Source organism: Diceros bicornis, chromosome 24 (genome assembly GCF_020826845.1).
Source record: "Diceros bicornis minor isolate mBicDic1 chromosome 24, mDicBic1.mat.cur, whole genome shotgun sequence".
Classification (NCBI taxonomy): domain Eukaryota; kingdom Metazoa; phylum Chordata; class Mammalia; order Perissodactyla; family Rhinocerotidae; genus Diceros; species Diceros bicornis.
Window position 1 is genome coordinate 21,140,901 of NC_080763.1, and position 26,450 is coordinate 21,167,350.

Sequence of the window (26,450 nt, forward strand, 5' to 3'; positions counted from 1 at the left end):
GAGACAGGAAGAGATACTCATTCCAGCAGCAGAACAAAAAAAAAAAAAAAAAAAAAAGAGAAGAACCTCCATGCCCATCAGCAGGAGACTAGATCAATTGTGGTATATTCATACAAAGGAGTGCTCCTTGGGAAAATGAGAGAACTGGAGCTACAGACATCAACACAGATGAATCTAGGAAGACAATGGAGACTGAGAAGTTGTAGAAGATACTCTCTGTGATGCCATGTATATCTGTTTTAAAAACATAAACAGTTCTTTATATTGCTCATGGATAAATATGTCGTGGAAATATTATAACATGGCCTAGAACTCAGAGCAGTTTTAGAATAGGGAATCTCTCTGGGTGAGAGAAGGGAGAATTGGACTGGGGAGGGGTCAAAGACTTCTTGCTGTATCTGTGACGTTTTTTTCCTTGAAAAAAATCTGAAACTAAATATGGAAAATGTAAACGTGTTAAATCTGGCTTATGAGTGTTGTTCTTAAAATTTTTTTCTGAAGGGTAATAATGCCCATTCTCCTCCCAGAGGAGAGCCTTGTACTTGACTGTCCTTAACAGCTCTTCTAGGCTGTGCCTCATGGGGATCGCAGAGACTCCAGGCTGTGCCACCCTGCTCCCAGCATCGCTGTTTGTCAGTAGTCACCCAGGTACAGGGGCCTTTTCCTTTGGATGAGGAGGTGCTCTGAGGGAGGTCTCTGTCCTCTGCCTCCCAGGAGCTGCCGCCAACAATAATTTAAGCTCCATGGCAAAGGCTTGGAGAGGAGGAGTGGGAACCACAGGCTGGGTGAGCCCAAGTCAGAGCCCACAGGGTGGGCACAGTCTGCAGAAGCCCTTGTGAGAGGATTCCCTAAAGCTGACCCAAGGTTCCTACTAGAAGCATGTGCATCCTTATATCTCCCCTTCTTTTGGGTCATTTCAGCAGCCAGAACAGTTAAAAGTGTGCGTAACCACAGCAAGAGATCAAAATATGTATTTGGGCTGCCTGTACAGATCATTCAGAAAACATCTTTTAAGCTCCTACTGTATGACAGGTGCGATCAGAGATACTTATATTCTGTCTGGCTGAAGGCAATTGGACTTCTCCTTCCTGGCAGCATTCTGGATATTAAGTTTTCAGTCTTTCAGAGAATTAGGATCAATTAGACAAGGGTCAGGCCTCTAAGAATGCAGGCTTCAGGCAGGCCTGTCATGAATCCTAGCTTTGCCCCTTAGCAACTTGAACAGATTGCTTAACCTCTGTGAAGTGAAGGTAATACTATCTCGTCGGGCTACATGGAAGATTAATGAGGCAACGCACACTTAGCCTGGTGCCTGGCATTTCATTATACAGCAAGCATATGAGGCAGGAGTATGTATTATCACCATTTTACAGATGAGGAAACTGAGGCAAAAAGAGGTTCAGAATTTGCCTTACAAAACTAATCCGTGGTGTTAGAAGTCAGGATAGTGGTCTCCTTTTGGAGGGAGTGGGGAGGTATTAATGGGAGGAGATATGAGGGATACTGGAATGTTGTTCTTAACCTGGGTGCTGGTTACATGGCTGTATTTACTTTGTGATAACTCATTAAACTACAGACTTATGATTTGTGGTCTTTATGTATGTTTTGTCAATAAAAAAGTTTTATTTATTTATTTTTGTGAGGAAGATCAGCCCTGAGCTAACATCCGATGCCAATCCTTTTTTTTGCCGAGGAAGATTGGCCCTGGACTAACATCCATGCGCATCTTCCTCTACTTTATATGGGACGCCGCCACAGCATGGCTTGACAAGCGGTGCATCAGTGCGTGCCCGGGATCCGAACCTGCAAACCTCAGGCCGCAGAAGCGGAGCGCACGCACTTAACCGCTGAGGCTTAGGGCCGGCCTCTGACCTCTGAAAAAGTTTATTTTAAAAAATGTTTTGCTTGAGATCACACATCCAATAGTGTGATCTGGGATTGAAACTCTCTCGTCTGGGACACCACACTGCCTTCCTGATAGCTGTTAGTACTTGTAACACTACTGGGAAGTCAGGGCAGATGCAGATTTCCACTCTCAGAATAACCACTTTTGAGCCAGGCACCCCAGCTGAGTGTCTCTCTCTTGCTACCGCAAAACCCAGAATGGGGCCTCTGAGCAGCTATTCCTGGAGGTTTCCCAAATCTGAGTGATCCCTGGCCTGGCAGTGGGGAGGGAAGCTCTCCGTGCTAGAGGGCAGCCGTGCTTTACATTCACTGTCCGCTCAGCAGGAGACCGGCCTGGCATGCTGTGCAGTTTCCGGATCCCTGGGGCCTGGTCCTGTGCATGGTCCTTGAACATCCAGGCAAATAACTGCTTCAGTACAGGTGAGCCATGGCTGCCTCGCAGGTCCCCAAAGTAAAGGATTTAACAGGCCTTGAACCCACTGTCCAGCAGTCCCTCTCCCCAGATTGCGAGTGACACTTGTTTCTCCACCCCATCTCTGTCTCTGGCAGGCTTATCTCGGCGTGTCCTGGTGACCAACGTGGTGACAGGACACCGGCGGTCATTTGGGACCAGCAGTGATGTCTTGGCCCAGCAGTTTGCTCTCATGGTTGGTTGGATTGGGAAGGGCGTAATGTAAAGTTTCCCGAGAGGGGAAGTTTTGCTGGATTGAAATTGGATTCCTGTGTGGCATCTAGTCCTCCTGCATCTTTTACAGGGGAAAAGAGGGCATTGGACAGGATTAACGGGTTACTTCGTGAATATGTCTGCACTGAATGAAAGTTAGCTGATCCAAAAAGGCCTGGCTGTGCTGGCTTTAAACAACTTCCTATTTAAATGAATTGCTGGCAGTTCCTGAGTACTTAGATTAGCCGGCAGGACAAGTAATTAATGTATAAATTGAGTCCTACTTCATAGCACTTAATAGTTTCATATACAGCTTTCAAGTTACACATTTTATAAATTTAAAAATTAAAATTCTAGTCATTACTACATTTCAAAGAAATGCCACCTTTCTTTAAAAGTGTGGAGCAGGGAGTGTGCCGGCCTGCACCGGCAATAAGCACAGCGTTCTTGTTGAGGTTTCTCAGCCATCTGCCCCCCCCCGTTTGGGACCCACGTCTTACTTGGATCTGTGATCCCTCCTACTCCATATGCACCACCCCAGCTTCTCACGAACGACTTTGGGGGAGACAGGGCGCCATCACTTAAGCTTCAGAGTAAGGCCTACGATGCCAGTGCAGCCAGTGGGGAGAATGCTGGAGGACACACGGGGTCCAGTTCTTTTACCCTTCCCCAAGGAACCCTTCCAACTCCACTGAGGGTCAAACCCTGACCAACCCATCTCCACCCACAGCTCTGACCCAGTGGCTGAGATAGGGGAGGGGAGGCAGGGGTTGTGTCCTGGAGGCCGCACCCCTCCCAGCCTTGGAGGTACTGAGCTGTTCCACTTTCCACAGGCTCCTTTGCTGTTTAATGGCTGTCGTTCTGGAGAGATCTTTGCCATTGATCTGCGTTGTCACAATCAGGGCAAGGGCTGGAAGGCCACCCGCCTGTTCCACGACTCAGCAGTGACTTCTGTTCAAATCCTCCAAGAAGAGGAATCCTTGATGGCGTCCGACATGGCTGGAAAGGTAGGGGTAACACTGACTTTCTCAAGTCACTGGAGCTAGTGGCCCAGAACTCTGCCAGGTGGAGGGGCTCTGCAGAAGAGACCCTCATGCCAGACAGCAGTGGAGGAGAGGCAGCTGGAGACTAGGCGAGTATGGGCTGGACAGGGCAGCTACTTTACTGCCCACTGGGAGCCCAACTGGTCTAGACAGACGTGAAACTGGTTCTGGTCCTTTTGATGAACTCGAGGGCTCAGGAGTTTGAGATTGAGATTCTCCTAACCAGAAGAGCTCTTGGGGTATGACCTTGCCCTCCCTGGCTTCTGGGCCTGGGGTTCATGGTGTATACCTGCTGGACCCTCCCTGACAGCCCCTTGTGCTGTTTCCCACAGATCAAGCTGTGGGACCTGAGGACCACTAAGTGTATAAGGCAGTACGAAGGTCACGTGAACGAGTATGCCTACCTGCCCCTGCACGTGCACGAGGAAGAAGAAATCGTGGTAGCAGGTACCTGGGGAAGGGGAGATTTCATCCATCAAATACTATCCCTTAGGCTCCCCAGCAACTTAAGCAGCAGAGGGGTTTGGAGTTACTCCAAAACAGAATGGAATAAAGGGGACTGTAGACCGGGGGTGGGGAGACTAGATGGTACATAGATATCAGATGTTGGATTACTAATTAGATATTAGTAAGCAACAGTTCAAATGTCCAACAGTTGGACAGCCCTCTGTTCCCGCATCAGTGAGCAAACACCACCTCAGAAACGGGCAGGTTAGATGCAATAACACATAGCATCTTGGGGGACCTGGGTGTGGGGTTTAAATCTGTTCACCAGGTCAGCGTTCATTGTGACCCTTATCCCATGTACAACTGTCCTGTCGGAAAACTTCGGCTCCCTGTTCTTTGTGCTTGTATTTCCACTAGAGGATGCTAAGAAAAGAAATTAAGGTCATTGTAAGGAACTGATTCTTGGACCTTTTAACAGCATCCCTGTGGCTCCACGATCTGTAGAACAGGAGCAGAGCTACCTAGCCACTGTACCCCCTTGAAAGGAGTTACAAGTTGATCACAGATTATACTGTTTCTGGGCTATACAATATTCTGATAGCATGCAAGATCAGTGGTTTTACATATGAAATAGGCCCTTGACACGAAGGAATATGTTCTCAGTGTTCACGAATACTCAAGTTTGCTAATATTCCTACAGAAAGTACTTATTCCCCATGAAACTTTTTTGGCTAAGCAGCATCACTTTGTTAGAATTTACTTAGGCTTATTTACTACTCTCACCATCACAAGCAGTTAGCTTCTTTTTTAAGTCTATTTTCCAAAAGTTTTCCTCTCAGAAGGGTTTCTGTGTGCTGGATAACAGAGAAGAGGTAAGCCTTGTTGAGAGGCAGATGCGGGTCGTGGGCTAGCTGCAATTATCAGTGAACTGTGCAACCTGAATTCATCCATAGCCAAGGGAGCACCTATGGTCATAGAGTCACTGTGTAGTCAGAAGCCAGCCCTGATAGTCTCGTGGTTAAAGTTAGGCACACTCCGCTTCGGCAGCACAGGTTCGGTTCCCGGGCGTGGAACCACACCACTTGTCTGTCAGCGGCCATGCTGTGACGGTGGGTCCCATAGAAGAACTAGAAGGACTTACACCTAGAATATACGACTATGTACTGGGGCTTTGGGGAGGGGAAAAAAGAAAGAAGACAAAGGCTACCAAATATGTGTTTTGTTTTTTTTTTAAATGAGAAAAGCACAAATGTGAAATCCATGAACGCCTATGGTCTCTTTCCACTGAAGATCTCTAGTAGCATATATCATGTGTCTAGGCTACCCTAACCAATGGTTGTTAGATGTCACATTCCTCAGAACTTTGAGCACTGAAGAATTTAACTGGTCTTATAAACTGAACCATTAGATGAGACAGAGCTCTGGGGAGAGTTGTTACCTGGTTTGTCCCCAGGACGTCATGAAAAGAGATCTTCCTGGTTACTGTTTCATAAAAAGGAAATGAGTTGTATGTCATCTAGACTAGGTGGGCTGGGCTCCCTCTTCAACAGCTGTTGACACCAAGAGAAGCAGAATGCCCACCTGTTAGCCAGGAGCCCGATGAGCCATCCCAGTTGTCACACAACCAGCCATTGCATCTTGTCGCTTTGAATACCTTCAACCTGTTACGGTTCTAGAGCACCAGGGGGACCCAAAACCTTGATTTTCAAAAAGTACATATTATCAGTAGAAGTAATTTCCATTTGTGAGTTTGTGTTTTGGCTCACATGGAATCACATTTAGCCCTTAGGAGTCATGAGAAGCCATATCCACATGTCCACAAGTTCTCCTGTGCATTCTCTCACTAACCTGCCACGTGTCTTCCCTCTTTCTTAGTGGGCCAGGACTGCTACACGAGAATCTGGAGCCTCCACGATGGCCACCTGCTCAGAACCATACCCTCCCCACACCCCACCTCCAAGTCCGACATTCCCAGTGTGGCCTTCTCTTCTCGGCTCGGGGGCTTCCGGGGAGCACCGGGGCTGCTCATGGCTGTCCAGCAGGACCTTTACTGCTTCTCCTACTAAAATTCTCCTATTAAACTAAAATTCTACAAGGTGCAGCTTGGAGAGATGTGGATTTGACTTAAAGGACTAAAGAGTAGCCATACTGCCACAATTGCTGTTTCCAATGAGGGCATTTTAAATGGATGCTCTATACACAGATCCCATCCCTCTGGCTGCTGTGGAGAAGGTGCTGTGTTGTATGTGGAGACATTTCAGTAAAGTTATTTCAGTTAAGTTGTGGGCTCAGAGAGTTTGAAAGTCCTTTTTATAAAAGGTACATATTTCCTTTTCTTACTGAATTCCTTAGAATAGTTCCCCACCCTTTTTTTTTTAAAAAAAAACAAAAAATACTTTTCTAAGGGCTGAAGACTGGCAAAAACTAAAATAACTAAAGCTTCTTCTTTTACCAAAAACCCTTTTGAGAAGCCTAATGATGAGACTGGGTGAGACTGTTAGGGTAGTCGGTGCCTGAGTCCCAGAAAAACAGGCATCTGTACTTGAGAAGCCAGCTAAAAAGAAGAGGAAGGGGGGGCATTGTTTCTCTGAGTCTCGAGAGAAAAATTTAAGGCTGGAGTTCAGAGTCATTAAACTACCCTTCTCAAACTCAGTATCAGTAGCAGATCTCTGGGATGTTCCTTTCATCGTCATTTATACGCATTGGAAGGACAGGTGGATCTTTTTAAATGCTAGAGGTTTTAAACAGGCCTTAGCATGCCTTTGTTGAGGCACCTTCCCAAATGTTAAGTCCAGCAGCTCCTGTTTCTCTCATGGTGACTTGAATGTCAGATTCAAGAGCCCTTTCTCAAAGAAAATTGGCTTCGACTTTGTGTAATCTCGAAGCAGTTTGTCAGATGTTTATACAAAGTGTTCAAGAGCCTGTCTTTCTACCAGACAATAAACTGGAAAGAACCAAGGCGTGGTGATGTGTTGCATCTGTTAGTGATTTAGAAGATCATGGAGTTTGGCTACTGTAGCAACAGACCAGCTGCAGTAATGTCTACTCAGATCTTAGTTGAGGAAAAGAAAGAAGGGTAGAGACTGAACCAGCTTTACTTTGCTGGAGAGCATCCAGGTGCCCCTCCAGATCCACTTGGTGCCCTTCTTCACCTGCTCTGCACGTGCCCCAAGAAGCTGACCTCTGTGGACTACTTCAGTGGGCCCCCTGGCCCCAGCTGGGTTCAGGCAATGGAACATACCAGCAGGAAAGCAGAGGGCAGGAGAGTGAGGTGGGATTGTTAGTTCCCTGGCTCCCCTCCTGCTGGGCTGTCGGGGGCTCTGGCTGGGTTCCTCCACCCAAGGCCACAGCTTCCATTGGAACGCAGCTCACTCTGGGTTCCAGTAACTTCTCTCCATTTGTCCCTTCAGACCTACAGCTGGTAATTGCACCTCACTGTTGCTAGCCCAGGATACTTTACCAGTGAAACTTGCTTCATTTACCCCTTGAGTGTTCCATCTGTTTCCTGCCAGAACCCTGACAAATAACAACTTAACGTACAGAGAACCAAATCAAAAAAAAAAGAGACCATCAGATTGGTCATCTAACAGATGAGCTACATTTTAATGCCAAATATTTTTATGCTCGTATTTTATAAAGAAGTTTCCCCCATCTTACCTGATTTGATCCTTGTAGCAACACATAAAGCAGGGAGGAGAGTAGCAGTAATAGAAAAATTATCAGCATCATTTTACCCGTAGAAAAGCCTGGGCTCAGAGGCATTGAGTGACTTGCCTTGGCTCCTAGACCTGTTAAGTAGAGAGCTGGGACTTGGAGCTGGAAGACTTGAGATCCCATTTTCTACTTTTTGTGCTCCTCCAGTCGCTGACATGACTTGACTTGTGTATCATAACTGGTGCATGGAGAGATCAAGGAGCAGCGCGGTGCAAGTGTAAGCATGCGATGCGAACATTTCATGATCCTTAATCACCCTGTAAGTGAATTCTGGCACTCACCAGTGTGTAAGGAGCTTACTAATTACCAAAATTCTCATGTGCTTAATTGTTTGGATTTTGTCCCTGTCTCTCTGCAGCCTTGGCATACTGACCTGCACATGGGTGCCAGGAAATATCGATATGATTGAAGGGTCCAGGTGGCCAATGTCACTGCAGGGTCTTTTGGATTAACTTTGGTGACGTGCCCCCGCCGAGGAGCACAAACAAGCATAACAAATGCTGAGCCATGACCCTAATATCCACCCATACCTTTGTCCCCTCAAGGTCTAAGTTATCACAATATATAAGTTCCTTCATTACAGGATCTGCAATTTAAAATCCCTGGTATTGCACATCTAACACAGAGCTTTCCCCACAGTTCTATACTGAACTAGTCCATGGGTGCTGCTCAGTCCAACTTTGATCTTTCCCCAAACAGTGGCGACCATCTGACTACTTGAGAATACCAGGTGAGTTCTGACATGTATGGCCCTATCCCCATATACCTCCTTAAGTCCTCTTAGCAACTGTGCCACAGCCCAGGTTTCTTGTTAGGCAAATGAAGTTGTCTAAGAATCATTTCAGATTTCCCTTAGGCTTAAAAGAAGGGAGGGGGAGGGTCCTTCAAAACTTCCCATTTAAACTTAGCAGTTTGTTCTTGATCCCTGGTTAGTGGCCACTGTTCCTAACATTTGGTCTAAGTCATATGAGATGTGGTTAAACTTAGCTGAGAAGTCGATTAGGCATTTTGGTCTGTTCGCTTGTTAACATAGTGTCCCAAAGATTAGTATGTTACACAGTCTCGAGGCATTTTTCACTTGCGGGTCTACTTGGGCATTTTGCCCTGTTCCCTGCATGAAAAAGGCAGCAATGAGCAGGTGACAGTGGCAGTAGCACTGAGCTATGATAAACCCTTTGCTAAGTGGCCCGGTGTTTGCTTGCCTATGAAAGAACAGTGGCACATGCTGCTTATCAAAAATGCCCAGATAGACACCTGCCTCACACTCCATCTTGCTCTGTAACCACCTTAGTATTCAGCTGGCCCGACACAGCCTCCTTGGTGTCCCCCAACAAGAGTCCACAGAAGTGTCCTTTGGGACCAAGGTAGCACTCTCGTACCTGTTGGCCCTAGATCTGTCCTGTTCTAAATACCCCAGATAACCATCTGCGAAAACTACTGCAAGCTGAACTGTTTCTTCTCCCATTTCGCCCTCTGTATATATTGCTAAAAGCCTCTGGGCCAACTCCTCTCAGTCTGCCTCTGCAGGCCACCCCTGCACGGCCACTGCCACAGGAATGATCTTCCCGAAAGATCCCTGCATTCAGTGGCTTCTTGTGCCTCAGAATAAAATGGCCTTTTGAGATTTGATCCAAAAGATTTGATCACGGATGTCTCATCCTGTTGCCCCATCTCCACCTCCCACCTGGTGCTCTCAGGACACCAGTTGCCTATGCCTTGACATAGTGCCTATGACACCATCAAGTTCCTCCTTCACCTGGGTCTCTGCTCAAGCTGTCCTCCACTCCTGTGATCTGTGCAAGTCCAGCTGGTAAGTCTCAGCTTCACAGACCCCTCCAGGAAGCTTAGTTTCTCCAGCACTTGCCACAACTAGACACTCAGTATGTTGAATGAACAATTTTTGCCAGCATTATTCCCTTTGAATTCTTACAACTCTATGAAGCAGGTGATGGTTTCTCCGATTTACTGAAAAGGTGATTTGCCCAAGATCTTCTGTTAATAAGTGGCAGAGCCAGCTGGGTCTCCTGCTCAAGTCCAAGAATCTTTCTATTAGAATGGGATTTTTACTTTTCCTGTGGAAGATTAAAATCTCCTTGGGTTCAGGTCAACCTCATTTTCCTTTTTTTCCTCTTTCCTCAAGACCAGCTGCCTCTGTCTCCTATAGACGACTTCTGGACTGGTTGTCCTATCTTGGCTCACATCTCCCTGCTTGCTCCTACTACCCACCCACTTGCACTCTTGGCCGCATTTGAATGAAAGCAGCTACTGTGAGAGCAAAAACGACCTTCTCTGTAGAGGCCATAACCTGAGCAAAAGCACACAGATACAAATGCTGCCAATAGCCCAGGGCAACCAGAACTGAGGGGACATGGTGACTGGGAAACCCACTTAAGGCTCTGAGTTGCAGTATCCTCCGGACAATATCGAAGGGAATTGTCTAGGGATGGAGCCCTAGAGAGATTCAGGCTAGAGTTAAGGATCTGGGTATCACCAGTATGGAAAGTGGCAGTTGAAACCATAGCAGTAGATGAAATCACTCAGTATTAGCATTATATGTTGGTGGACTCCACCAAAACACAGAAAGACATGCTGTTGTCTACAAATGGCAGTTTCAAAGATGGCTCTGGTCATATAAGTATATTCCTAAATTACAGATTCCCCATAAACCCCTATACCATATGAGCTTTAGTGCTCATAAGTCTGTAAGTTTCCTAGATAGCAAAAAAGAAAAAATTGCACTGGGTGTAATTTAACAAGGTAGAACTCAGATTTTGTACAGCAACTAAAACTAACTCCATTGGTGATGAGGAGAGTTACGTGCTACCATCGTGGGTTGTTTTCTCCCCGACTGATGGTAGTTCTCAAACTGAAAATGCAAATATGGTTGCAAGATTACCATTAATTAACAATTGGAAGCTTAGCTCCAATGATACAGGCTAGAGCAACTTAATCTCTAAGCCAGTTTCTCTGCTGTTTTGAGTGAAGAAGAATGACTGTCCTTGACCATGAGCACCTCTGAGGACGGGAAACAATGAGATGCAGAGCCAAGCCCTCCTGAGACAACAGGAGCAGTACCTTGATTGATCTATTCGTTTTTTAAGTTTTTTTTTTTTTTATAATTTTATTTATTTATTTTTCCCCCCAAAGCCCCAGTAGATAGTTGTACGTCATAGTTGCACATCCTTCCAGTCACTGTATGCAGGACACGGCCCCAGCATGGCCAGAGAAGCGGTGCGTCGGTGCACTCCCGGGATCCAAACCCGGGCCGCCAGCAGCGGAGCGCGCGCACCTAACCGCTAAGCCACGGGGCCGGCCCCTTTAAGTTTCTTCTTAAGGAAAAGATACCGACCTTATCTTACCTGGAAAGGCAAAGGAATTCAGAACCCAAGAGGGAGAAAGAAAATTTAAGAGCAGCTCTACAGTGCCGTGCCCAGGACAGGTGGTGCAGGGCAGTGCAGACTCGTTATGCCGGAGTCATTAGCCCTGCCTGGACTCAAAACCCAGCTTTGAGTCTCGTTGGCCAGGCAACCCTGGGCTTCTGAACCTCTGTGAGCCAGTGTCTTCAGCTGTCAAAACATGAACACTACTACCTCCTTTCCAGTGTGGTTGTGAGAATTAATTATCAACCAACCATATAAAGCTCCTAGCACAGTGCCTAGCTTATAACAGGCACCTAAATATTGCTTCTCTTTTTTTCAATTCCCAAGTCAAACCAGCAGAGTTAAACCCAAAGGACGTGTAAGGATCCCACTGGGTCCCATTGCTTCCTTCTCAGCCACAAGCTGCAATCTCTAGTCACAGCTCTCAAGGATATGTTCAACAGGGAGACAGTTCAACAACTTTCTCCACCTGTGAGCAAGTCTTTTAAACCAGAAAGTTATTAAAGCCTTTATGTAACACCCCCCTAAAAGGAGGGTAACCAATCTGTGCTATTAGATGTCAGGATAATGGGTACTCCTGGAGGGGGAGGACCAGGAGTTGCTGGGGTACAGTAATGTTTCTTCATCTGGGTGCTGGTTGATTGTGTTCATTTCAGAAAATCTAGCTGAAATGTGATATATGATAGTTCAATAGGCTTTTTTAAGCCTTTATTTTCACCCTGTGTTTAGCTGGTTTTCACCCCATATTTAGTTGAGGCTGGGCTTGGACGTGTAGAGCAAGAAAAGGAAACCTCCTATTACTCCGATACTGGGTTACCGTCCTCTCCTCTGCTGGTCTGACTAGAGTAAGGGAGTTTTCACATTATTCTGCATCATTCCCGTGTGGCTAGATAGACTCTCACGCTCAGGTTGCCCCCGCACAATGACAGGACAAACAGCCAGGTCTAACACAGGCCACCACCATTCACCTCTTCTCCCCAAACCCTCCGCACTCTGCTCTGCTTACCCAAAAAGTAGAAGATAAGGACGAAAGGGACAGGAGCAGGAAAAAGAAAGATGAGGGAAGAGATGGGGCCAGGAGGAAGGGAGGGGACAAAGACAAGCGTGTCGATGTCCACAAGAATGAGGATACGGTAGAGGATGGACACAGGAGTTGAACAGACAAGGCAGGGCAGGGTAATGAAGAGGGGAGTGACAGATAAAGACAGAAAACCATTTTTCCCAGTGTTTCCATAGGTCACTACTAACACCTCTCTTCCTTGAGAGAAGATTCCCATGGACTGTGATTCCCAGCTGCCAGTGAAACCCCCAAGAACACAAGTTGTTAAGCACCTGCCACCGCTGTGCAGCGCAGCAACCCCCACCCCATAACCGACCCCCATCCCACAATCGGGTCCCACACCCACTGTGGAAGGCGCTGAGGAACAGCCAAAGTGCAGGACGACAGCGTGGTCAGTGAGCACGTGTGGAGCCCTCTACCCAGCAGAAAGAGTCCTGTGACCGTCAGTTATCACACGCTCAAGGAATACCCAGACCATCACCAAGTTCCTGGTCCCAGGGAGCAGACTGGCCTGGGGCATGCTATCTATGTAAAAGCTGGGGGAAATCTGTATGATAATGGTGTTGTAGTATTTGGCTATATTTTTATTTTTTTAAAGTTATTGTTAGAATAATAAACTGAGGTATTTACAGGTAAAATATAACCACCCTAGAAATATACCTCTCACTTGGCTCCTATGAAAGCCACCAGCTACTTTCCCATCAAGCAAGATTTACTGATGGAGTTAAAGGAAAGAGTCCACACAGTCCATATTGAGCAGGAAGATTCCTTTATAATGGCGAATTGATAATACACAGTACTAGAGTAGGGCCTCAGTCGCTGGGCCACAGGAGGCAGTAAGGGAGCAGGTCTGAGAAGGACCAACATTCCAGGACTTACATCACACGGACACTCACGCCGGGAACGACCGCCACGTACCTCCCCGAAGCTCGGCCCACCCGCCAGTTCAGTCAGGAACTATGTCGCTTTTACTTCTTCGTTTTGGCCACTGAAGAGAAAATCCACCACAATGACGGGGCTTCAGCACAACAGTCTTTCCAGTCATCATAGATGTGGATGTCCAAGCTCTTGATGAGAAAAGTTCGACTTCTCTTGCAAGAACCGGAGAGAGAATTTTTTCTTAATGATCTGTTGAAATATTTATAGATACTTAAAAAAAAACAACTATCAGTCCATTCTGTGGTCTGTTTCCCTGGAAGATTTCTCATGATCACCCCTCCAATAGCTAGAAGGGTCATGTGTCCAGAAACAAAGAATTAAGACACTTCCAAATAAGCGATAAAAATCCTAGTGCAACGCTCAGAAGCAAATGGTGGGCTCAAGGGGGCTGGAGAGGGAGGGAAGCAGGTGCTCTATTTGGGAGCAGGGTGTGGCCTCTGGGAAAGTGGAGTGGGCACACAGCAGCATCAACAGGCAGGAAACACTGCTGGGGAAGGCCGTCTCCTTCCAGGCTCTCCCCAGCCGGGTAGGAGGGATGTCACATTCCCTGCACTGACTTCTCAGGGCTGAGGACCCTACCCTCACCCTCCACCCACTCTGGTGACCTGCACACTAAGCTGGGTGGTCTCACTGCAACGAGCTTAGGCCAAGAATTGACATCCAACTCAAGAGGGCCTGGGAAACTCCCCTTCAGGCTATTCGAAGCAAGAAGTACCCAGGAAGCTCACTTCCCCAGGCAGCTGGGAAACAGCAAGGAAAGGAGAGGCTTCGAGGGCTTGGAGAGCAGCAGCGAAAGGTGACTAGCAACGCAGTGGCTTCGGACCGGGCTAGGTTTTGTGGGGAAGACCTGCTGCCACTGCCACCTTAGCCCTGTGTTGGGGACACACAGGTAAGTCCTCGCAGGCAGCGGCAGCTTGAACACACTCCACATTCCTTTCATTCATATATACGGGTATATGTCTTTATTATATTTAACTGAAGTAAATGCAGCGGATTCAGGTTCATTCCCCTTTGCTATAAGCTGCTCAGTCCCCTGCCCTGAGGGGTTCACACCTTCGGGCCTGCCACCAGGCTCACCCTGGCTGGCCACCTCCCACTGTGGGCAAGTGGCCCCAGGATGAGTCGAGGACACACACCACAACAGGTGACCGGGAGGAGGGCCTACCCCAACAAGACTTCTGTTTCTAACCCTGAGAACCTAAGGAATTGTGAAGGACTTAGAGAGGGAGCTGGGGTTAAAGGTCACCGGGCTTTTTATTGCAGTTAAAGCAGACTCGGACGGGATGGTCCCAGCCTCGAGAGGGGACAGCCCGGCGGTCATGGGAGCACTCGTCACAGAAGCCCTGTCCACAGGCCCGACAGTGGTGCTTGGAAAGCTTGATGCTGAACTCCTTCCGGCAGTTGTGGCAGTGCAGGATCTCGTGGTCAGGCACCCAGTATGCTGGCCTGGCAGCATCCTTCACCAGACCTGTGGCACAGAGGGAACCACAATGGGCGGGACACCCAGACCCAACACCCCGAGTCCCACCAGGCAGAACGGCTTCCTCAGACATTTCACAGGCTCACCCTGTAACTGCACACACAACCACCTAGGGAGCTTTTAAAACATGCAGATGCTCGACCTTCACCCCACACCACCCAGGGCAGACTCCTGGGGGCTGGGCCTAGGCACTGATATCTGTATATTAAGCTCTCCAGGTGATCCGCAAGTACAGCTGCGTTAAGAACCACTGGAGTAATGATCAAGAAGTCCAGACTTTGGAGTTAGGACATATCTTCATTCAAATCCCATTCCTGGGCCCGCCCCGTGGCTTAGCGGTTAGGTGCGCGCACTCCGCTGCTGGCAGCCCGGGTTCGGATCCCGGGTGCGCACCGACACACCGCTTCTCCAGCCATGCTGAGGCCGTGTCCCACACACAGCAACTAGAAGGAACTGCAGCTATGACATACAACTATCTACTGGGGCTTTGGGGAAAAAATAAAAAAACAATTAAAAAAAAAAATCCCAATCCCATTGAGCACAAGTTAATTAGCATCAGGATTAAGAAAAGTTACTTAACTTCTCAGGGCCTAGGGCCTTGCCTTACTCACCTAACAACCCACCTTCAAGAGCAGTTATGAGGATTACACGAAATAACGTGTCTAACGCACTGGTCTGGGACCCGACAGCCAGCGAGTGCTTAGCAGGTGAGTGCTTGGTGAGCACAGCTGGCAGGCTCTCTGTGCCAAGGGCAGCGCCTGCCTCTCCCAGGAACTCCTGAGAGCAGGTGCAACCTGAGCTTCAAGCCCAGGCAAATCCATCTCTTCCTACACCCTTGAGTCCAAGGCTCCTCATCCGCTCACGTTCTAAGCCACAATGATTAAATCCGGTCCAAGCAGTTTTCACCATCACCCACCCAGGAGTGCTCGGTCTTTCCCCTACAATGGGCCAAAATACCCGAGCCTACCCTGCCTAAGCCCTCCACACACTGGTGGGTTTCCCTTCCTCTCCCTCTTCCCATCCTGGTTACAAGTAGCCCTCACATCCAGAGCTAAGTAGCTATCTTTAATCCTAAATGAATAATAGCGTGGCTGATGTGGCAGATTAAAGACAGCCACAAATTCTTTGACAATCCTGCCCCCTCCCTCAAATCTAGGCAGGCTCTATGACTAAAGGAGATGACAGCAGGAGTGCCAGTTTCCAGGCCCAGGCCTTAAGAGACTGGCAGCTTCTATTTCCCATCTCTTGGAACGTTAGCTCTTAGAGCCCTGAGGCACCCTGTAAGAAAGTCCAACTACCACTGGAGAAACCACGTGGAGAGAGAGAGTTCTACTGAGCCCAGCCTTCCAGGTGTCCCTGCTAAGGCACCCACCATGTAAGTGAGGTTGGCTTGGCCCGTTGAGACCAGTCCAGCTGCCATACTGGAATGTCAGGTAGGAACTCCAGGCAATGCCACTTGGAGCAGAATAATTGCCTTCCTGACTCAAAGTTGTGAGACATGATACAAGGGTGGTTGTTTTCAGCTTTACACTTTCAGGTTGTTTGTTATGCAGGAACAGATGGTATAAGAGGATGGCCTCCAGGAATAAACACAAAACCACCAAGGTATTCAGCAGAAGCAAGCAAATGTAAATTTCAGTCAACTCCTTGCTGCCCAACTCAATCTAGCTTGGTAAACCTTTGACAAAATGACAGCCCAGGGCATTCCAAAACCTCTCATTCCACATACACTACGCCCAAGAGCAGCACTGCCAGGCCCACCTAGTGGTATGTCAATGGCTGTCACCACGGCTCCCAAAGTGTTCTGCACGGCCTCGCCCACCTTCCGAGCAATCAGCGTTCCACCTTCATCGTCCGCCTGTGCCTCAGTAACATCTGTAGACAGTGATAAAGGAAAAGCTGTCACCTCTCAGTCATTTCCCAAATGGAAAACTCAGTGGGCAACAGCAGAGCACTTCTGGATTCTTCTCCCAGGGAACCACTGTGCTGTCCTGTAATGATGGCAAGGGTCTGGGCTGTGGGTCAGGTCAGCCCAGACCTGAGTGACATCTGTTAGTCTTTTATCTCAACCATCTCGAGCTATTTTATAACCTTCCTCTAAAGTAAGCCAGAAAGGTTCTAGGAGCATAACCTAGAATCTTCTCCAGGGAGAAGACTCAGTCTAAGCCTGATAACCACAGGACAGATTCAATACCCCTGAGGAATAGCACCCCAGGACTCTGTTAACAAAGAGCTTAGAGGATGGCTGGCCAAGACCAGAGGAGCAACTGCTCTCAGCAGAGGGCTGCTGTTAGGAACAGGGTTGGGCATGTGGGCATCCAGTTCCCAACACCCAGTGCCTAGGAGAGAGGACTCCCCCCCAACCTTGCAGCTCCCAGCCCCACGTTACCTAACTGGACATTCCTGGCTTCATAGCAGTTATCACACACGCGCACGGGTGCAGGGCCCCAGCCCCGCTCGGGCACCGGCCGGGTCTTAGAAGAACAGCTGTCACAGAAGCCCTCCCCACAGGCCCGGCAGTGGTGCTTGGTGTCATTATCTTTAAAGGATGTAGCGCACTTGTTGCAGTTCTGTTTCACCCAAAACAAACAGAGAGGCAGGTATCATTCCAGTCTGCTCAGCTGAGAAAGTCAACGAGCCCCAGGGGAAGACCCCAGGACCATCCTGGAATGGCAGGACCCAACCGCCCTAACAGAGGGGACCTAAGACCCCTAGCCACACGGAATGCCCCCACCAACCACAGCTGTGATTATCATTTTCTTCCAAGAAGTGCCTGGAAAGGCACCTCAAATCTATATGGCCGAGTCACAGGGTTCCCAGAAGGGACTATGCTAATTCTAGCCAGAAAAGCAATGAGAATTCATATTTTTCACAGCTTCTAAGAAGTTGGTGTGGAGTGAGTTTCCTGTCATAAAGTGTATCAAGCCACGGATGACCAAATGACCTCTGAAGGCCACTTTTCCTCCAGATTCTGTGCAGGCATACCTCAGAGATACTGCAGGTTCTAATTCCAGACCACCGCAATAAAGCGAATGTTGGAATAAAGTGAGTCACATGAATTTTTTGGTTTTCCAGTGCATATAAAAGTTATGTTTACACTGTACCGTAGTCTATTAAGTGTGCAATAGTGTTACGTCTAAAAAAACAACGTACATACCTTAATTAAAAAATACTTTATTGCTAAAAAATGCTAACCATCATCTGAGCCTTCAGCAAGTCGTAATCTTTTTGCTGGCGGAAGTCTCATAAAAAACGCAATATCTGCAAAGCGCAATACAGCGAGGTATGCCTGTATCTACGACCTCAGACATCTAACTAATAATAATTGGCCCTTGCAGGTAAGGAAACTAAAATCCACTACAAAGAAAATACTTGCAGAATAATACAAAGGGAAATCAGTGGGCAAAGAGGACACTGGCTGTCTCAATGTATCCCACCCTTTCCAATACTCTGGGGAGCTGATCTGACAGGGAGAGCAATTCTGCACCTCCCTCCCAGAACAGGCTTAGGACAGGGCGGAGTGGCACAAGCAGAAGGGGCCGTGCAGGGAGGCAGAGGCATCCTGCACACCATACCAGGATCTGGGAGTTGGGCCTCCAGTAGGCAGGGGCGATCTGGTCTGTCAGCCAGGAAGTCACAGCCTTGGTGGGCCCAAGGCTGAGCTCAGATACCGACTGAGCCATGAAGTTCATCCCGTCCAAGAGGCGCTGGGCAGCATTGTTGTTGTCCTTCAGAAATCCATCGGTCTGAAAGGAAATGCAGGCTCCTATCATGCTCGGAGTGAAGGCAGTAAAGGAAAGAGGGAGGGGTCTTGGGTGAGTCACACACTCACCATGGCCAGCTCAGAACCACAACCCTAGCAGAGAAGAACGGGGACAGACCAGGAATCTCTTTGGCTTCTAGGCAATATCACATACAACCAGTCATCGCTGATCTATTCTCTTCAAGCTGACCATAAGACTTGGTGCACAGCTGTTCAATTCAGGACTTACTTTGCCCATATACAATCCATGAGCTACTCGTGTAAAGATGCCACCTCCTCCAGGAAGCCCCCACCCCAGGCTGGGTTAGGAGCCATTCCTCTCAGTTCCTCTAATACCTGTACATCTCGAGGAATCCTATTTCCACATGTAAGTGCAGTACCTGTTTATGTATTTGACTCCCTATTAGACCGTGAACTCTCTGAGAACAATAACCTAGTTTTTTCATTTTTGGATTTTTCCAAGTATCTAGTTCAATTCTGGGCACACAATACTCAAATGTATGTTGAAACAATAAATGAAATGAGTGAACGAACAGAAAGGGAGGAGACTGTATTCCCTAATCCCAAGGACTATGAGGAATGCAGCCTAAAAGAAAACTATGCTTATTATTGTTTTCTTGGAATATAAACTATCCTCCCATAGAGAGGATAGCTTTTACAAGAAAGAAGTAATAACAACAGATCAAAAAACAAAAGACATTACTATAAAAGCCTAGTGAGGGGGCCAGCCCGGTGGCGTAGCGGTTAAGTTCGCAAGCTCCACTTCAGCAGTGGCCAAGGGGTCGCAGGTTCAGATCCTGGGCACGGACCTACACACCGCTTATCAAGCCATGCTGTGGCAGGTGTCCCACATACAAAGTAGAGGAAGATGGGCATGGATGTTAGCCTAGGGCCAATCTTCCTCAGCAAAAAGAGGAGGATTGGCAACAGATGTTAGCTCAGGGCTACTCTTCCTCACAAAAAAAAAAAAAAAAGCCTACTGAGAAAGTTATACTAGTTCAAGGCCACATTAAATCCTTGGGACAGGAAGGCCTGGACCATCATGCAAAGAGAGTGGGCTCCAGAAATGAGACCACATCGCGGTTGCTAATTTCAGTGGGGCTAGAAACTGGAACAAAACAATAAGGAAATCTTCGATTTTACCCATAGGTAAATGGTACCTAGAGGATCCAGGAAAGCTCAAAGGTGGATCTGCAGGTAGGCCTGTTAGGCTGACCAGTGGCTTTAGGAATCACCCAGCAAGGGGAACACCACCAAGTAAAATAAGTCCCTTAGAGAAAATCCATGAAGGGAAAAGGTTTGGATGTGTTGCCATGTATGAGTAATTCCAAGTGTGAATTGTGGTTTAATACACAATGAAAGCACCATATCACTGCCTCATAAACAGATTTGTTTTTCCAACATCTGGAATTCAAAAGTCAAATTAAAAAATAGTAAGGGTCTACAGTAATCCCACTTCTTACAATATACTTCAAGAAAATTTCCCAAAACAAAGAAAAGGCTTTCTTACAAGGAGATGGTCACTATAGCATTTTCTTTATTTTTTTGTGTGTGTGTGTGTGTGAGGAGGACTAGCCCTGTGCTAACAGCCGATGCCAATACTCCCCTTTTTTCTTGAGGAAGATTGGCCCTGAGCTAACATCCATGCCCATCTTCCTCTACTTTATATGGGACGCCGCCACAGCATGGCTTGACAAGCGGTGCATCAGTGCACGCCAGGGACCTGAACCTGCGAGCCCCGGGCTGCCAAAGCAAAGCGCGCACACTTAACCTCTTGCGCCACCAGGCCCGCCCCAGCATTTTCTTTGATAATAAAAAAATCATAAACAGTAATGAGTGTCCAAAAAGAAGGGAATGGAGAACCAAACTATAACACTAGATAGAATATTATACAATGATTACAAATGAGAATCAAGAAAAGTGGAAGCAATGTGGAAATAAAATAAAATTGTAATATGAGAAAAAAGCAGATAAATGGCACATAAATTATAATTGCATCTATCCAAACACATGCATATAGAAAATGAGCAAGGAGAATATGAAAAAATCAAGTTTTATCTGCTAAGGAAGTATAACTATAGATTTTTAGTTTATTTTACATTGTGCTTCTAATATTTATGCAAGAAGAAATCAAAATAATTAAGGGTCTAGAACAAGAAAGGCTCTCCAGATCAAGCCTTCCTAAACCACCTTCCTAAAATATAGTGAAATTCATGGTTAACCTTAATTCTAAACAAATTCCACTTTTCCACACACATGAATAACTGAATGATACAAAAGAAAGAAAAATAAACAGTTCTTACTCCAGGCCACACATGCACAATCTCTGTCCGCACCACCGTATCCACAGGATCTTGGTTCCCAAACCAGTACTGCCGGCTACGATAGACCACGCCGCAGTTAGGACACTCGATCACATACCTATGACGAAGGCAAATAGATACTTTTACCCGACCAGGTGCCTGGGGAGACAAACACACCAAACAACCCTTAGCTATGTGGTTTAAACTCACCCAGACCAGGCATATTTTGCGAGACCCATCCAGGGGGAGTCGGTGGAAGCAGATGTCTTGGGCACTACGCTGACTTCCTTGCCTCTCTCATAGCAGGCCTGAAACATGGAGCACTCTGCCAGCTTCTTCTCTGTACACCAGACCCCATGGCCTCTTCACATCCCTGTCCAGCCCCCCTCCCCGCAAACCATACCAGCTGAGGGTTTACAGACCCCGAGCTTAGCACATCAGAAGAAAGTTCATTTCTGTAAAGAAGCCAGTGCCCTGAATGAATGTGTACCCATCCTGGGCCCCAAAACTGAGCTGTAAATTATACCTGTCAGACAGGAGAAATCAATCAAAATTGGGCTCCTGAAGAGCACGTCTTTTTTTTTTTTTTTAATATCTTTTTTTTTAATTTTTATTTATTTATTTATTTTTTCCCCCCAAAGCCCCAGTAGATAGTTGCATGTCATAGGGGCACATCCTTCTAGTTGCTGCACATCCTTCTAGTTGCTGTACGTGGGACGCGGCCTCAGCGTGGCCGGAGAAGCGGCACGTCGGTACGCGCCTGGAATCCGAACCCGGGCCACCAGCGGCGGAGCGCGCGCACCCAACCGCTAAGCCAGGGGGCCGGCCCAGCACTTCTCTTAAGAAGAATGAATCGTCAATGTATATGACCCTTGCATACAAGCTCAACAGAATAAGGGGAAAACCAGCTTAAAAAGGTAAACCAAGGAGCCCTAGCAACAAAGACGTGAGTTCTTTCAGTTAGAGCTGGGGAGAAGTTTCAGATAATCAATTTGAATATCAAATGCTTTGAGATGCAGCAAAGAGTGGCCCTAAGCCAGTCTTTTTCCATAAGGAGCAGGTGACCAGCAAGCCAGCTGCTGGAGCAGGCAGAAGCTCGGAGGACTCACCTTGCAGGTGTAAACTCGGTTGTCATACTGGTGGGAGTAACTGCAGCGGCTCTTGGCTTCATGAGGTACTCCTTCCTTCCCATGATTCATGCTGTTCTTACATCCAGCCCTGAGGGAAGCCCAAAAGCTGACAGTGAGGCAGTGAAAGGAGCCAATGCTACTTACACAAGAGTCTGACCCTGAGCCACACACAGGGCTGAAACCAGACCTTGGTTATTAAGTGGGCCCTGAATACGGAGCACAGAGAGGGCAGTTGTCTCAGAAACCCACACGCCTCTCTTCCACTTGCAATCAACAGCACTACAAGGTAGAGCAACTATTACCCTTGCGTGAGAAGCAAGGGAGAAAGGAGGAATCTTTTCTTGGAAAAACCACGTGGCCCCTCATTTGGAACGGAAGTGCCAAAAGACACCACCTTGACAAGAGATGAAACCTGAAGGGCTCTCAGGAAACTCAAAACTCCACACAGCATGAAATGGGAAGTTGAACCAGAACAGGCTGCCAAGATGCAAAACAAAACCCAACCCCCGAAATTTGGCAATGTATTAGGAGGAGACTTAAGCTGAACCAGAAAACCTTCCAAATGAACAGCAAGCTCTGCCATCTTGATAGCGCAAAAACAGAGGTCAGGACTTCAGAATTTCACTATGATGGAAGGGAAAGTGAAACCCTGGTGAGGCTCAGTTAGAATGGAAAAGCGATGATCCAGCAGAGCCTAGGCCCCTCAGCCTGGGCTCAGGGGGCAAGCAAAAAGCAAGGTAAGTCACGCTGGCAACTAGCATCCCTCTTTCCTCTCCAAGATAATCCTTAGTTCTCCCTAGCCCAGACTGTATAATCCAAGAGCCAAGTCCTTTTTACAAATTCAGAGCCAAGGTGGCTCAGTGCCCAGGAGGTTGGCCTACAGGGTTCAATGCAAAAAGGCCATTCTTGGCAGAAAAGGCTCAGGTCTCCTCTAGATGGGCAAATGTGGAGGACATGGGTAGTGGTCATGATGTGAGCTAAGACAATTTAGTGGTGAAGCGGGTGGAGGGGTGAGGGAGTGTCTCCAGGACATGGAGACTACAATCTGACCCTGACACACTGCATTTAAATCCCCTGGGCTCCGTCAGACAAGTCACCAGACTGTGATTTAATAGCCATCAACAGCTCAAATTAATCCAGTGATCCTCAAAGTGTGGTCCCCAACCAACAACATCAGCATCACCTGGGAACTCATCAAAAATGCAAATTTTCAGGCCCTACATCAGACCTACTGAATCAGAACCCATAGGGGCAAGCCCCAACAATCTGTTTCAACATGTCCTTCAGGCTTTTCTGATGCATGCTAAAATCTGAGAATCACTGCTCTGATCCTCCTGTAACAAAGTGTGGTCCATGGACCAGCAGCACAGGCATCATGCAGGAGCTTGTTAGAAATGCAGAATCTCACTCAGACCTGCTGATTGAGAATCTGCATTTTAATAAAATCCCAAAGTAACGCATACATAAAGTTTGAGAAGCCCTGCCCTAACTCAATGTTCTCAACCTAGGCTACATATTAGAATCACCTGTAGAGCCTTTTAAATACACCAATGCCGAGGCCCCACCACAGATCCATTAAATGAGAATCCTTGGAGGTGGGTCCCAGGCCTCAATAATTTTGAAAGCTCCCTGGATAATTCTAATGTGCTCTAGGCATTTGCCTTCATTCATAGTGAAAGGAATCAACTAGGACTGATAGCTACCACAGCACTCTGCACACACTGGGCTGTCAAATATTAGTTGAATAAATGGAATGACTAAGATTGAAAGCCCTGGTAGGAGCAATATAGAAAAACAGACAACCTAAAGTTTTCTGGGTAAAAACTGCCCAAACCAGAAGCCAGTCAATTTCACATCTAAACCGGGTTGGAATCTTCAGGGGATACTTCATAACCATGTGTTCTGGAATCCCCTGCAACCTCAAAGTGTGGTTCCCCCAACCACCAGGATCACCTGAGAACTTGCTGGAAATACACCATCTCAGGCCCCACCCCATCCTTAAATCAGAATCTGTAATTTAACCAGACCCCAGGTGATCTGCATGCACACCGAAGTCTGAGAAGTACCATTCTAAGTCTCTTTTCCCAAGGTGGGCAGGCAGCTGGCCTCACTTACCCACAGCTGAGGCACAAGCAGGAGCAGGTGAAGTACTCATCTGGAAAAAAGGAGCTGTGCGCCATCTGGTCATCAGGGATGTCACCGCTGAAGCGGTCACTCAGTGCCTGCCAAGGAGGGAAGGCAACACGTGAAGGTACTTGGCGGACAGCCCTGCGCTTTGGCCCTTCCACTACTTTCTAAGATCCCCTCACTGGGGGCGGATTTCTTACAGGCTCCACAGCCGGAAGAGAGACCCCAATGACTTCTGCTCCTTACCCTTGACCTTCTCGCCCCAACTTGCACCAATCGTGCAAGATTGAAAGAACCAGCCCATTTCCCAAGAGGTCAGAAGTAAGCAAAGTTACTATTCTCTCCGAATTACTTTGGAGGTTATAAACACCTCACACAGTCATTCATTCAAAGCCACCACAGATACTGACTAATGCCCATTTCATCTTTGTGCAGCTGGGACCACGAAACTGAGACTCAAGAAGGTGGCTCGTCTTTAAGTCAGGGAGAGGCAGAGTGAGAAGTGAGCCGGGAGTTTCCTGGGCTTCTATCCCAGTTCTAACCACAGGTGCTCATTTGCGGTTTACTAGCCACAGAACTATATCAAGGTAGAAAAAATGGCATCAGCCAAAAAAACAAGGAAGAATTATTATAGTGTTTAGCAGCCTTTTATCAACTACCATGACCCAAAAAGACAGCAAATGGGCAAAATCAACGCCAAGAAGACACAGTTATTTGCAGAAGCAAACTCAAAATTTTATGTTGAAAGGCAGCTTCCATTTCTAATCCTCTGTTTTCACTCATTACTTTATAGTGAAAGTATTCTTCAGGCTGATTCTTCCCCACCAGGCCTTTAGTCATATGCAGTGGAAAAGTTATATAAATTAAACAGGAATGGGCTTTCCAGGCTTTAAAAATCATTAAATGCACACAGTTCCAGGCTCCCAGCTCTCGACCCCCCATTCTGAGGCAGCCAGGCACTATTCAGGGGAAGAGAAGGGAAAGCAGCCGAAAACAAAAGGACGAGATGTACTTCCTTTAGTTAAAAGGCAAAGGAAATTTTAAGATGAGATTTGGAAAAAGGGCAGATTGGGTTTTAAACTAAACTTCTTAAGCTCTGAAGGGAACTTCACTTAATTAGAAATTCTTATTTGTTAAAGTTTCTTTTCCTTTTTTCAATGAAGTCTTAACACCAGGAAGTGCAAACTCAAGTGTTTACAAAGGCACCTGACATCAATGTTGAGTCAGGCAAAGAATGTGTCACACTGAGGGTGCATGACTCACCTAAGTGCATTCAAATTCAGCTTCTGCAAGGATAATGCACAGGCCCATAAAACACCATCTGCCCTCAATGGCCACCCAAGTGGCAATCCTTGACTTAGACCGAAAGAAAAAAGTTCTGACAAATAATAATACACATAAGTCCTGTGCTCTTGGGGCTAATTTTGTAAAGAGTAACTTAAGGAAAACACTGATTTTGAGAGAGAAAATATAAATAAATATACACAGGAATATTAATGAGAATAAATGAGAAGCAAGGCAAGTAGAATCACTCACTAGCCTACATTGTCCTCCTTTTTCCTACTTCGAAATGCGACCCATCCTTCCAGGATTTTTTTTGGTCTCAGTTCTTCTACGAAGCCTTTTCAACCACTCCAGACACACCACGCCCCGCCTTCTCCAAACACCTGTTGTACTCAACGCCTCAACTAGGTATTGAGTGATTAGGCGATGATGCAGAGTGATGGGCCTGTTTTATGTATTTACCTCCCAGACTAGATCATAAACACTGTGAAAGAAGTTTCCTGTCTTTGTATCCTCCTGTAACTCCTAGCAAAGGTCCTAACAGGTACTCAACTAGGACCTCTGGAATGAAGGGCCCCAGCACCAACCTCCCATGCACACACCAACCCCTGCCCTGCCTTGCCCTGCCCTCCTCACCTTGGCCTTGCCTCTGCGCCAGGATTCATCCCAGACCCACAGGCTCTCTCAAATTTAAGGCTAACCACTCCGTGATTGGCCAAATTACTGATTTCTCTAACAGGTGTGCATAACTCTCTGAGGCTAACTAGTGGAAAAAATAGCATTATCTCCTAATGCATCGATTTACTGAAAGATTTGGGAAGTTATTTTTATGTAACAAACATGGATATAGTATGAAACTAAATGGAAAATTTGCATACATAAAGCATGAGACCCCCAAAGTCCTTTCAGCTTTAGTCAGCAGCTTTGCACTCCCTGTGCATCTATTTCCTTGTCTATAAAATGGGGATGCTAGTAGTACCCCTCAGTAGGGGTCTTCCTGGATTACACTGTGAAGGTCAAATGAAGTTACCCACGTGAGCACTTGGCATAGAATGAGAGCTCAGAAAACATTAGCTGACATTATTATCATTTTTATTGTTTTTTTATGCTGAGAATTTTCTTATTTTCTTCCTTAGATACTCTCACTATCTAATCCAGGTAACGCAGGAGATATAAGAACCTCTCTCCTTTCCATGATAGCTCACTGGTCT

At 47.0% G+C, this 26,450-nt stretch overlaps 2 protein-coding genes across 7 annotated transcripts in view; one reads left to right on the plus strand and one right to left on the minus strand.

Annotated features, from left to right (window-relative positions):
- DCAF4 (DDB1 and CUL4 associated factor 4) overlaps nt 1-7,017 on the plus strand; it is a 30,673-nt gene extending 23,656 nt beyond the window's left edge. For 3 of the 5 annotated variants that reach the window (XM_058567263.1, XM_058567264.1, XM_058567267.1), the window contains 6 exons: nt 569-648; nt 2,227-2,325; nt 2,455-2,552; nt 3,403-3,576; nt 3,945-4,059; nt 5,935-7,017. In XM_058567263.1, the coding sequence (XP_058423246.1) occupies nt 569-648; nt 2,227-2,325; nt 2,455-2,552; nt 3,403-3,576; nt 3,945-4,059; nt 5,935-6,125 (757 nt within the window). In that variant the 3' untranslated portion in view covers nt 6,126-7,017. Of the gene's footprint in view, nt 1-527; nt 649-2,226; nt 2,326-2,454; nt 2,553-3,402; nt 3,577-3,944; nt 4,060-5,934 lie in introns of all 5 variants that reach the window. The other 2 variants (XM_058567265.1, XM_058567266.1) reach the window with 2 other exon arrangements.
- A 5,948-nt stretch (nt 7,018-12,965) lies between these two features.
- The window catches only part of ZFYVE1 (zinc finger FYVE-type containing 1), a 50,033-nt gene continuing 36,548 nt past the window's right edge, over nt 12,966-26,450 (minus strand). For both annotated transcript variants that reach the window (XM_058567268.1, XM_058567269.1), the window contains 8 exons: nt 23,944-24,050; nt 21,808-21,916; nt 20,909-21,006; nt 20,699-20,816; nt 18,208-18,378; nt 17,022-17,202; nt 16,394-16,507; nt 12,966-14,620 (listed from right to left, as the gene is read on the minus strand). In XM_058567268.1, the coding sequence (XP_058423251.1) occupies nt 14,388-14,620; nt 16,394-16,507; nt 17,022-17,202; nt 18,208-18,378; nt 20,699-20,816; nt 20,909-21,006; nt 21,808-21,916; nt 23,944-24,050 (1,131 nt within the window). In that variant the 3' untranslated portion in view covers nt 12,966-14,387. The remainder of the gene's footprint in view (nt 14,621-16,393; nt 16,508-17,021; nt 17,203-18,207; nt 18,379-20,698; nt 20,817-20,908; nt 21,007-21,807; nt 21,917-23,943; nt 24,051-26,450) is intronic.